The sequence below is a fragment of the Daphnia magna genome, linkage group LG9 (genome assembly GCF_020631705.1).
Source record: "Daphnia magna isolate NIES linkage group LG9, ASM2063170v1.1, whole genome shotgun sequence".
Classification (NCBI taxonomy): Eukaryota; Metazoa; Arthropoda; class Branchiopoda; order Diplostraca; family Daphniidae; genus Daphnia; species Daphnia magna.
Window position 1 is genome coordinate 700,561 of NC_059190.1, and position 13,099 is coordinate 713,659.

At 43.5% G+C, this 13,099-nt stretch overlaps 1 protein-coding gene across 3 annotated transcripts in view; it reads right to left on the reverse strand.

The window, feature by feature from the left end:
• Positions 1-13,099, reverse strand: part of LOC116930567 (teneurin-a) — a 134,542-nt gene that overhangs the window by 15,178 nt on the left and 106,265 nt on the right. For 2 of the 3 annotated variants that reach the window (XM_045179101.1, XM_045179100.1), the window contains exon 9: positions 1,577-1,670. In XM_045179101.1, coding sequence (XP_045035036.1) covers positions 1,577-1,670 — 94 coding nt within the window. Of the gene's footprint in view, positions 1-1,576; positions 1,671-10,885; positions 12,063-13,099 lie in introns of those variants that run through there. The other variant, XM_045179102.1, reaches the window with a different exon arrangement.

A 13,099-nucleotide genomic window follows, 5' to 3' on the forward strand; every position in this document is an offset into this window, starting at 1 on the left:
AACCTGAGGGGCTGAGCCAATTGCTCAATCCTCTCAGACGGAAGTGATGTCGTCGGTATATAACTCCCCGACCCGCCTACACATCCACTGGCCGGGGCGCCCGTTCCAAAACGGAAACTTCCATTGCGCCGCGATTCTTCCGCTTTCAATTTTCATACCCCCCCCCCCTTTCCTTCTCTTGTGTCCTTTCCCCAAAGCTCTTTCATATCATTCGTTAGTAAACTTTTGTCACTCCGGATTGAGTTCGTGCCTGCCACACAAGGCACAGATTGCCCTCAAATTTAAATCTTTTCAACAAAAAAAAATAGAAAAAGAAAACAACAAATGGAAAACAAAACAAAAGACATTCGCCAGTTTCCAACAACGATTTGGATGAAAATCAAAGATGCAGTGCGTATAAGAAAGAAGACTCTATTCCAGAGTTTGGCGCCTGCTACCAACAGTCAATCCCCCTGACGACTTGCACTGCTCGTCGTTTGGGTCGCGCGGGATCAAGACAGCCGTTCAACTGATGCAAAATAGGCGACTTTTGGGGCTATAAAGTGGGGTGTGGATGGGGAGGAGACGCAGCCGGAGCGCCGGTTTTTATTTTCTCTACTACCTCTAAAAAACGTCTTTATGAAATTCGAGCGCAGCCCCTTTCCATCCTTCTGCATCACATGATTGGTTTATGCAAACATCTTGAGTTGCCTCCAAACGCAAAGTTGACTAGAGCGTATAGCAACCGACTGATAATGGAAGCCTTAAAAATATAATAACTGGGACCCCAAGAGCCCAAACGTCTTTTTCTTTTCTCCGCAAATCTTTACAATAAAATGCCATCGTGCAGCAGTGTCAAGTCGTGGTGATGAAAAATAAAGAAGAGGAAGAAAAAACGCCTTCAATATTGCACAATTTGCACAGCTCCCAGTTGTCTGTTGGTAAAGGCAAAAACGGCCTAAACATCAGATCACTTTCCCCCGAAAGGGCCGGATCGTGCGAGTGGATCCACGTGCGCGAGTTTATTTCCTGCCTCCTTTTTTTTAAATGTTGGGCATTGGCCTTTGCCTGCGTCTCTTCTGACTGCCGTCGTTCATCTACCCCTCTACATGCGCATTCGAATTGGATAGAGAGTTGCACTAGGGTGGTGACTGTATACGTTGTCTGATGGCTCTCGAAACACAAGCCTAATATGCATAATTCTATCTTGCTAAAAACGGCTGCTGCTGACGCCGCAGTAGCCGTAACGGACACTAACCAAGCGGCAAAAATAAAAGCTCTTCATTTGACACGGGCCTTAAACTCCCCGGCCGTCCTAGTGGCAACATCAGCAGCATAACTAGTGTAACATACTCAAGGGACTATTGCTCTCATGTATAATTGTGCTACTACTGCTGCACTGCACATGTCTAGCTCATTATACCGCCCGTAACACTATTAAGTACACTTGAAAGTGGGCACTCAAAAGTAAGTTGAAACCGAGTCCAAGTGAATAAGACAAGAGCCAAAATTCTTTTTTCTGGCTGTGCAAAAGTTCAAAGCCCAAAGTCAAGTGCCTCGTGAGCAAGGCGTTAAAGTTAAAAGACGTCAAAGGTACCTGTTTAACGTGTTATGGCCGAGCGTGTGACTGCCGTGCTGGCGATTATTGTCGGCCGGTAGAAAGTTCCAGCCGGAATTCGACGGTGCCTTGCCTGTTGTTGAGATAAGAAAATGAAAATCCATTAATTTTGTTATTATTATTATTTAAATTTATTTTTAAAGAGAACAATAAAAAAAAAAAAAAACATCGTCTGAATTGCGAGGGATGAATGATGGAATGGCCGAATTGAAATGCTTCTCAATCGACACAAAGCTGAAGGCGGAATAAGCCACCTTGTGCGTGTTATGTATATCAGTTGTTTAGGCAGGCTGGCTGCGGCTTTTGCCGTCATTCTTGTGATCGACATTCAAAAAACACCCAGGCTTCAATAACTGAAGAAGAGGGAACGTTCAACAAGCCAACCAAACCCTCCCCCCCCGCCCCCCATCCCCCCAAAAAAAACAGGAAACGGGATTATCGATCGGCACGTATTTTAATGGAATACAGTCGGAGCTGCTGTAGTGTTTACAGAGTTTCGCTCACGTCTGTTCATCGCTCAATTATAGATGGCTGACGTACACGAGATATATTTCCCCCCCCCCTCTTACTAACATACCTCGTATCCACTCTACTGTTAAACGCATTTTTAGCGTGTAGCAGACAAATATGTTAGTTGCTTTTCCCGCCGGAAGAGCGACACTATCAAAGACGAAGGGTAACGCATTTGTATGGCAAGTCTTGTAATAAACGCTAATCAATCGAATACGCCCTTTTTTTTTCCCCTCCCTCGTCTTTAGGGGTGGGGGTGGGGGGGGGGAGAGTTCTAGCAGAAAGCGAACCCCATTCAATAGACAAATGGAAAGATTCCGGCTAGCTTCCGAGTGTTACGGAAAAAGGGATCGAATGACGGTGCGTATTTGTCCGCTGGCTAAAAACTAGACGCAACATTTATATAGATCTTCTTTGCCGCCCTTAGATACCCACTTATAACAAATGGGATGGAAATCCAATTACGAAAAGACATCGTGTGTGTATGCAGGAGTCCACCCTCAGTTCCTCCTGGCGGGTGACTCCAACGTTACGGTCGTATGTCATTTGAAGAGGTAAATTACATTTTTTTTTTTTTTTATAAATAAATAACATCACCAAACAGAAAGAAGAAGAAGGAAAAAGAATTAAGTGAATTTGTGCAGTTATGCTAAGCTTTTCTGTGTCTACACAAGCCCAAAGCAAAAAGGTTTCGTTTACAATTTTTGTTTCTCGAAATGCGACTCTCATTTCCGCCTCTCTTTAACCGATTTCATTTCAGTGTCCTGCCCCCTCTGTTGTTTTTTGTTTTTCAAAGAAAAGAAACCCCTGGGCAAGGGTTCATCAACTATTTAAAAAAAAAGAAAGAAATCACGCAGTTAATCGCATTGATTGAACAAAGACAACCCCCCACTCACGCTTAACTGTGAAATATGGCAGAAAGGATGGGTATTGCAAAGTTGGATTGAAGCGATCGACCCCCCTCCCCCTATTTTTTTTTTACCCGATGGTCTCGTGAAAAAAGTCCATTGTAGGCGTGGATGAACGAACTCTTTCAACTTACTGACCAACACGCACAATGCGAAATGACTCTATACGCTCCAAGTGGAAATAGGTTATACGTGTTCTTCAGTACTCGACATAATCTTTCGTTGCGCCGTTGTTGCCAGTTGCAGCGAAGATCATTTCATCACGAAACGTCGTTTCATCGAGACATCATCAAAGGCAACTTTGAATAGGGAAAAACGATCGATGGTAAAAGGACGACGCACTGCCGGAGCTTCGTCTTGTCGACCGTGTTCAAATATACGTCTATACTAATTAAACAGACCTCTATATCCCTCTTCACCCTCATCCCCCCCCCCTCTCTCCCTCCATCACGCTCTCAAACTCTTTTGTCTGTCGCCAAAAGTCGACAAAGTGCTGAGCCAGATTCGATGATTGAGCTCGCCAGCCGTTTGTTCTCACTACAATTCGGCAGAAAGGAAAGAAAGGACGCCACACAATCTTCAACGTGAATAGGATATTCACCAAGGCATCGCGATTGTGCTGCCATGGCTACATCAGGACTAAGTGTTTTAAGGCTTGACAGCGAATAGTTGCACAAGAGTCTTTTTTTTTTGGATGTCTCTTAACAACAACGAGGATGGCGCCTACCTTTTCCAGTCGATGCCAACAGCTGTCGCTAGGATTAAGAGCACCAGACATCAGAAGAAAAAAAAAAGGCTCAATTTGTCTCTGTGTGATTGTCCTCGTTCTTTTGCTATTATGTGCTTCTCCATCAATGATGCTTAACCTCTCGTCCCTTCATTCCCCTTTTCCAGCCACTCACTTCACACCCTGTGTGTCCCCTCCCCAACTGTACAGAGAGTTTGCAGTTGTTTGCGAGCAAAGACGGGCGAAAGATCGACACACAAAAATAGGCATCAAGAGCAAAACAAAAAAGAACTTGCCCTCCGCCACCCCATTTTTCAAGTGCGATCTAACACGGCCTGCAAGAGGCAGGAGAGCGGAAGGAGCGGGGACGATGTTTGGGGAAGAAAACAAAGAAGTAACAAAAAATGAGAATGATCCAATGTGCTGTATGGGAACATCAGCAGATGGGAACCACATTCACAGCAATAGAGTGTAATAGCCTAGAATATAGATAGACATATATATACACTATACAGTCGCAATAGTCTGCGCTATAAGATGGGGAGGGGGTTGCGGTAGCAAGTAGCGTCCGCGTCATCCCACTTTGAATTTCAAATGGCCCCACGGTCCGACCTCTGCGCCCCTCTTAAATTGCGCCCGCGCGTATTCCATCCCCCCCCCCCCTCTCTGCATATAGGCCGATGGAAAATTTTCCTCTTCTTCCGCAGTTTACGTATATACAATTCAGGGCTACTCAACTGTAAATGGCCGTTCATAGTGAAATGGGCCAAAGGGACGCTCGCAAAGACGAGGGTAATACACATGTCTAAGAACTGTAAATCAGCCAGGTTTTTTTCTTTTTGTTTACGACGATCGTGTATCTCTCAAATGGCTGGCCTCAAACTCTTTCACGTTGATTGCTGGTCCTTCCAAAAAAATAAAATAAAAAACAAATCAACGATCCGTCTCACCGAAATTACACGTCGTCGGCAATTTTTCTTTAGCGTGTTCTTGTTAAATTGACAACAAACTGCGTGAAATATGGAAAACTCGTCAGATCCATTGATGGCTTCGATAGAGGCACAAACTTTCGGCTCTCATCATCTTTGAAATAAAAAAAAATTTGTTCCTCAGTGGATATGTGTCTGGCGTACAAAGATGAAGTTGCTACGAAAAGTTCAAAGGATCATCTTCTATCTCTCTCTCTGTGTCTCTCTCTTTCGTAAAGCCTCCCCGCTTTGATGTATTGAAAGCAATCACCGAAAAGACTTGTACGCCGAAATGTTTGCGACGGTCGGCAATCATCTCTTTCCGCACATGTGCACCTCCTATGACGACAAACCAAAGACTCGCTTCTCGTATACAGCCGCTAAGCGCGAGGACGATGTTGTCGTTTGCGCGTCAGTTGGTGCGGATAAATGGGCAGAATGGAGGACGAAACTCGCACGAGCGACATATTCCATTGACGATGGCTATTTGTCTTCTCATTCTCTCGAATAGCTTCGCCCTTTAAGTCACGGGGCCAAATATAAGCGGCGAGATCTTTCTTTCTTTTTCTTTTGGCACTTAATCTATCGACACGGCCAGGGGCGAGAACCAACACGTCGGCATGTTCCGGCTAGATGTTATTGCATAATATGCGCAATAGAAATTGCTGGCCATCCATCTTTCAATGCATTTCTCCCCCCCCCCACTTTTCTCATATGTGGCAATAGTAATCATCGCATCCTGGCCCCTTCAGTTTGTTGTTTTGTTATCATTGCGCAGTTGCTTCCCCGTGTCGTGACCAAAAATTGCGTTTACATTTTTTTTTCTTTTTCTTTCACCAACAGTCAGCGAGTGACGAAAGTTTAACACGAAAAAAAAAAGAAAAAAGGAGAGAGAAAAAAAAAAAAGCTTGCGGGGTTTTTTGCTGCTGATTTTGACTTTGATGGCCAGCAACAATGGAGTCGAAAGCCGAGAAAAGAATAAAGAGAGAGAGAGAGACGCTGCCGGGCTCCCAAAGAGGTTCTTGTTGGAACAGGATCCTCCAGCCCCTCTCGGAAAAAGCCGCAATTCAGCACAAGTCACGACAGTGTGCGTGTAGGAGAAAATAATAATAAAGAGAGAGAGAGTGAGAGAAATAAAGTAAAGAATAGCTAACCAAATCGGTCGGGCATTCACAGGGTGTGCAATCCACTTTCAGTATGTCAGCGACGATTGTTGTTGACGCGCGCCAAATTCAAAAAAAAAAAAAGAAGGAAAATTGCACCACAAAAAAAGGGAGAAGAAAATAATAATAATAAAAAAAAGAGTGAGTCCCGCCACCGCTTCAAACACGCGATAGATTGAAGATGGTAGAGTTATAAGTCAACCCAAATTGCTGAGCTCGTTGATGCACAATGGCACGTCGGCACGGCCGACGTCCCAACTATCCGTGAATAGAATCTACAATTTTTAGCCCATCACCCATTCCTTTTCTTCCCCGTTGATGTACTCAAAGACTAGGCATATTGGAATTTATGAACGAATGGGGGGGGATATATAAGAAAAAAAGCATTAAGAGAAGCGACCTTGTGCTGTTGGGTTGATGAAAATGCGCGCGTCTATAAGAACGTGTCTCTCTCTTTTTGACTGCGTGCAACGTCTGCGACTTTGAACGAGAACGGAGGGGCACAAGTCCCATTTCAGGAGGAGGGTATCAAATCTCCATCCATTTGGACCAGACAGACGTTTCATATGCAGCTGCTACTTTTGCTTTCTTTTCTTTCTTTTTTTTTACGAATAAACTAGGCAGAAAAATGGAGACTCTCCTTCTTTCCAAATGTATTGCCCTTTGCTGGAACGCGCGTCAACTGGCAAGAATGAGAAGGACAGAGCCGACTACAAATTCAATTCCAGTGTAGATAGCGAAGAAATGGTTGGGGGGTGGGGGAAAGAGAGAAAGGAATATGTAAACCAATAAAGGTGCACTTTCGATATTCCAGTCGTCGCACTGCGCACTTTTTTTGCTTCTTCTTTCCGAATGCTCTCAAACAATTTCAAAAAATAAAATCTGAATTCAAAATCTAATGCGATACCTGCAGCACTCTACGTTTCTTTTGTTGGAAATAAGATATTTAAAAAAAAAAAAAAAGCTTTTGAAATGGAGAAGTTACTTCGGGTATCCAAATTGGCCAACAGGATACGAAGTGATTCCGCCTAGTCCATTTCGTATTGCCACGCCCCCCACATTCAGATTGTCTTTGTGGAATCTATTGGCCTTGAGAATACATGAATAAAAATGGCTGAATATATCGAATGTCGCCGCATATTCCGCCATTCCTGGCCGTCGTAAACAATGTTGAAAAAGTGCAATGGGGAGAACACGGAAGCCAATCCCAGTTTGGATGGCGAGACAAATTCTCAATGGGAAAAAAAAAAGATAAAATGCGAGGAAATTTTTTGTTTTGTTTTCGCTTAAAAAAAAAAAAATCTAAAGAATCTCTGACGATGGAGGACATTCTTGTCATCCATCCGACCGTGTTATAAAAAATAAAATAAAATAATAGAAAAAGGAAGCCAAAATGGTGAAATGGATCTACTAAGGTGGGCGAGGGAGATTCCAATCGGCCAGTCAAGCGAATATGATCCAGTTGAGGAGACGGCCAAGAGCTGGTCAAGTCAACCAAAGCTCATTCCCCCCTACCCCATTTTCTTCTACACAGTGAACAAAAAAATAAAATAAAATAAAAGAGAAGCCAAACAAAAGAAAAATGAATAGCTATCGCATCTTCCAATGTCAGCCGGCCCGTAACGAGAGACGGTCGGCCCCAAATCGAAATCAAACGTTGGTTTTGCGCCATCGAAACAGGGCAATTTCTATAAGGAAATCGATGTGCCAACAATGCGAAGATTGCAATGTACACATATTAGAAAACTTGCCCAGCAGCCCGACACTGTACGCGTCTCGGGATCGAGAGCTTAAGGAGTCGGCGTGATTCGACACGGTGTCTCTCCCCCCCTCTCCCTGCCCCTTCTCCAAAGAGTCTTTTCAAAGCCTTAGAATACGTGCGTGCAGAGCAGTAGAGAACGTTGGAAAAGGAGGTTGGTATATATACATCAGAGAGCTTCGTCCAATACACAGGACAGGCAAAAAGCGCGGGATGGGGAGGGGGGGGGGTGGATTTTATCGGGAGACAAGGACTACTTCTGGCAACCGCAACGCGTTCCAATCTAGCGGCAGAATCGGGCGACAGCCATTCGCCGCTCGTAAATGAGAAAGTCCTCCGTTCTTTTTTTTTTTCCTTTTCAACGTCTATACTCTTTACGTATACTACTTTGGTGATATGCCGATTGGGGCGACCGTGACAGGCGGTTGATTCAACAGAGAAAATCCGGAAAGGATCTTGACAGGCGGACGCACGTTCATAAAAGTTCTCCATCCATCATCTCTCTCTCTCCTCTCCCCCCTCTTCTTTTAGTATTACCCTCATGTCTGTGTGTGGAAGCTATTGTGATTGACATCCCCCTACTATTCAACAGGATGACGTAATGATATGAAATTGAATAGCCCCAATTATTCATCACGAAAATAAAAAGAAAAAAGGTTTTTCTTTTCTTTTTTTTAATTTGCGCATCGATCGGAATTTTTCACTATCAATTATGGACGGCACGAGGGAGCACCGGTAACGTGATTCCACTAGCACTTTCCCTACACGTATATAACACGATACGCTGTAGAGATACACACCGATGGCCACACTCTACATACAGACCTAGTGTATTAGCTATCGATAACAAAGGCCACCGTGATCCCCCCCCCCCTGTCTGTTGTCCAACGTTAACCCTAGCACAGAATAAAAAAAAAAAAAAAAAGAGATCGGCGGGACGATATTTATCTTTAAAAGAGTCCCGCCGATCGGATGCAGAATCTATTTGATAGGAGGATCAGTATCACGCACAACGTAGGCCCAAGAGGAAAGAACAAAAGGCACCAAAAAAAAAAAAGGGGGGAGTTACAGAGACTCTCTCTCTCTCTCTCTATCTATTTTTTATATCAAGAGAGAGAGAGAGAAAAAAAAGTAGGCACGACACGAAGAGAATCGGAGAATCCCCCAAAGACGTGAATAGAATACATGCGATACACAAGTACTGTGTACAAGGAGATGGTCTTTGAACGCGAGATGGTGGATGTCAAATGAGATTTCGCCTACAGCTTTTCCCGTCTACGGCCAGTGTGTCTCTTTTGTTTTGTCTATGCGCTGAGCACCCACCAGAAAGAAACAAAAAATAGTCGACGTTTCTTTTACTTCTTCTTTCGAACGAAAACGAGAAAAACTTTAGACTAATCTGGCCAACGATGCTCTCTCTCTCTTCCCAACTATCTTAAACCCAATTTATAACGTACGGTATATCGACCATGACGAGACCATGTTGTCAACTCGACTTTGCGTGTAACACCCCATTTCTTTTCCTTTTCTTTTATGTCTCAAACTTGATTTTTTTTTTGGTGTGTGCCCTGTTTTCAAACGAAAACTCTTTGACGCCACTGACATCCTCGAGAGCTTCTTCATCTTTATAGAAATCAAAAAGCCAGGCCAAAAACTATGTACGGTTGTACCGATGATGATTGCCTATGGAGAACAACTTTGGGGTGGGGATTGTCGTCTTCTCCCCCGCGCGTTCAGCAAAACTTTGCGGCGAACGTAGAGCCGGGCCCTTTTTGTTATCGCGCATACAAGGAGACGACGACGACCTTACAGCACAAAGAGCGAGGCGTTACCGAGGAAAAGAAGGGCGAGAAAAAAAAGATGGGCAACGCGTGAACGATGGCATTTGGTGTGGAATCAAATGAAAAACAAGTTAGAAAAAAAAAAGCTGCAAGTAAAAACAAAGATTTGAGGCCGAGGAGAGCGAGAGAGAGAGAGAAGCGATTCATTACTACAATAGGCGTCACGGTTGATTTCGACTGGAATCCGCTTGTTCAAAAGAGGTGGCGAAGGGGGGGGGGAAACCTCTTTTTTTTTTTTAAATGAATCTTACGAAATAAAGAAAAGCGGATAAGAAAAATTGTAGAAGCCAAGCGGAGCGAATCCAATGCAAACAACCAAAGAGAAACAACAAACGTCAAATAAACAAAAACGAGTCGAGAAAACGAATCACGGCAAATCCTTTTTGAAATACGCCAAAAGAAGAAGAAAGGAATCAAAATAAAAAAGGAAGACCTACGCAACTCTCCTTAATTGAAACGAATACATGAAAAGACGAAAAGATTGAAAACTAAAGAGATCCGGTTGAGATTATTCCTGAGCTATTAGACGCTCGTATGCGCGACAAATGACTGGTTTAAATGGTACATCCATGCCCTTTGTTTAGAGTCGAATTCGCTGATTGTCTACAGCTCATCAAGAGTTTTAGTTTCCTACGTCGTGTATATACGTAGGACGCGTTGACTCGCACTTGAAATAATGCGCCACAGCCCTTATCGCTGTTATTGCTCAATCTTCATTAACGTGACGGGCAGCGCGACACAGCCCCTCGTCTCCTTAGTGAATGACACTAACGTACTAAAAGGGTCAAGAGATTGGCGGAACCCGAAAAAAAAAAATAAAGAAATAAATGCTGATAAGTAGAATCAGTAGAATGTAATGTAAATAACAATAAAGAATAAAAAATAAAAAAACAATTACAACAAAAAAAAAAGGGGGATGTGTAATGATTGGACTAGATACTTGGAATAGACCGGACGGATTTCCGCGCAGGGTTAAAAGGGCCCACTATTTCTACGTTGTTTTTTTTTTTCCCATTCCCTACTCTCTATCCATCTCCTTTTGGTGCACATCAGGAAGGATGTGTCTGCCGGCAAAATGAGACGCAAAAATCCAATGGCTTTTTATATAAATATATATATTCAGTATATATTCCCAACTAAATCGGCTACCAAAGGCGGATGGAAGAGAGGAGAGGCCGTAGGGGGGGGGGGATCTAATTAACTTAGCAAATTGTACTTTGGTAGGTTATAGGTTACTCATAACATTGAACAGATGGGGTTTCCCCAAGTCTCTCTTAACAAGGACACCGTAGGCTCTGAGCGAGACACGCACTGCCGGATGGAACTGACGGAGCGATGCCTTCCCCTCCCCCCCTTTTTTTTTAATTCTTTAGGCTCGTCGTTCATGTTTTCCTAATTTTCTCGACTATTACCTGACAAGACGCAATGAGATGATCTAGCCCTGACGAGGTTGTACGGATGAATGATCATCTCATCACGCGGCTGCTGCTGTTGCTGATGCTCTTGAACGGGCTCCAGCTGATGTTGTTGGTTCGGATGGTACTCCATCTCTCCACCGATATTAGCATAAATGCACGAATCGTCGTCATCCATTTTTCTTTTTACCATGAAATAAATGTCGTCTTTCAAAAAAATCTGTCCCTTTTCACTTTCTAAAGCGACGAATCATTTCTCGTGCGAATGTTGTCCGTCGTTGTGTCAATCAGCACAGAATCAAAGAACAAGACAAAAACTTGTTGATCAACTCACAACAGATGCCCGGACCGTACGGGCATCCCTCCCTGATAACAGTAAGAGATTCTTTCTTTTTTTTTTATAAAAAAAAAAACAAAAAACAAAAAACAAAAAACAAACTGCACAGTCAGTTTTCACTCACTCGTCGGCTGGTTTAGACTAAAGTCTTAACTCACTTGACTCACGAGTCTCTACAATTCAATGTCACACTTCACTGTTCAATAAGAAAATCAACCCAAGGGTGCGACACCCCCGTTCTCCACTTGACGAATGATCGTGTCGACCGATCTCCTGGGCGGATGGATTCGTTATGATCCCTTGTGCTGGGGAGCTCCGACCGAGTCCTTACGCAGCTCGTAACTGGGCTAGGGGAGTAAGCGAGTCAAACGTTTTCTCTCTCTTCTTTTTTCTTTCTCTTCCTCCAGCGGTATACGAGGGAGGCACGGAAAAACACCATCCCAACTACACCGACATCCACTAGTGCGCATGAACCGATTGCATTCGTTTTTTCCTGGCAACTCCTATGGCCCACCAGCGAGGGTGTAGTAGTAGTCCCCACTAGCTGGGCCGCGTTCGAGATGCGCGCGACAACCAAATGAAAAAAACCCGGCAACCTGTCTTTTCGAATGTTCCGATTTCAACCCACTTTTTTTTCTTCTTTTCACGCTACTATGCCCGTCTCCAAGCATTGTCACGCTCGCCTATTCTTTTTGAAAAATGGTGCAGAGAAAAAATAAATTTCGTTTTCATTCCGTGTGTAACGCGCTCAAGTCCGCGCTTTCTTTCTTAGCCAACCTCTTGGCAGAATTGCTAGGCAACGCGTATCCGCAAAAGAAATCTACACGACAGCTTTATTAGCTAACATTTTCATCCATCAAGCGAGGACGGTCCCCCCCCACCCCCTAAAGGAAAAGAAAATGGGAAATCAAAATAGTTTTTCTTCTTCTTTATAAAGCCCCATTCAGTCGTGAATCATTCAAAATGAACATTTGCCGTTTTTTTTATGCGTGTTTTATTTTTTTTTATCAAGAAAGATGATATTCGCATGTCTAAAAAAAAAATTTCGGGGGGTAAATCGCTGAAAACGGTCCACCCTTTCTCCTTATTTTTATTTCTATTCTTTTTTTTTTTTTGCCGATTACTGTCGCAAGTCATGTAGTTTGTCGTACAACCGCACACACGTACAGTTCATACAGATGGAATTGCTTGTCGGTGATTTATTGTTATAAAAAAAAGGGGGGGGGGGGGTCTTTGGCGTCGCCCCGAGGGGCAGATAAAACATCAGTCGATTCTCTCTCTCTCACTCGCATCCAGAAAGAAACCCATCGATCGAATCTGACAACGAAGCCAACACAGCAGCAAACTTATGCAGTCCAGCGCAAGTCCAAATACAACACGGCAAAAACGGGTGTGGGAAGTAAGAGGGGGGAAAAATACAAGGGAAAGAAATGGGTTGCTGGGCATTGTGAATCGAAGCCCAGCATAGAATGGAATATAAAAGATTTATTTTATTTTTTTTTTCTCCGGGGCTTCATCCCCTCTGCGCAGCTTCAATATATTAAAAAAGAAAAAAGAAAAGAGTAGATCTCTTCAAATATAGAGAGATAAGTATCTCGACCCGAAAACTAGTCTGCGGGGGTATCACAAAGCGACAGACAACCCACCACCCCTTGGCCCCGAACTGAAAGTAAAAACATATAAATAAGAATGAATTGTAGCAAACGCAAACTGGGATGAAGCGAGTGGGGGGGAAAAGCTTTTGTAATATTAGGCTGTGATAAGAAACAGGGGGAAAAAAGGGGGGTAGCCCTTTTTAGATCTATAGATACATATATTTAAAAAAAAAGAGCGTGTGCTACGACTTAAAAAAAAAAAAGAGGGAGGTCGATTGT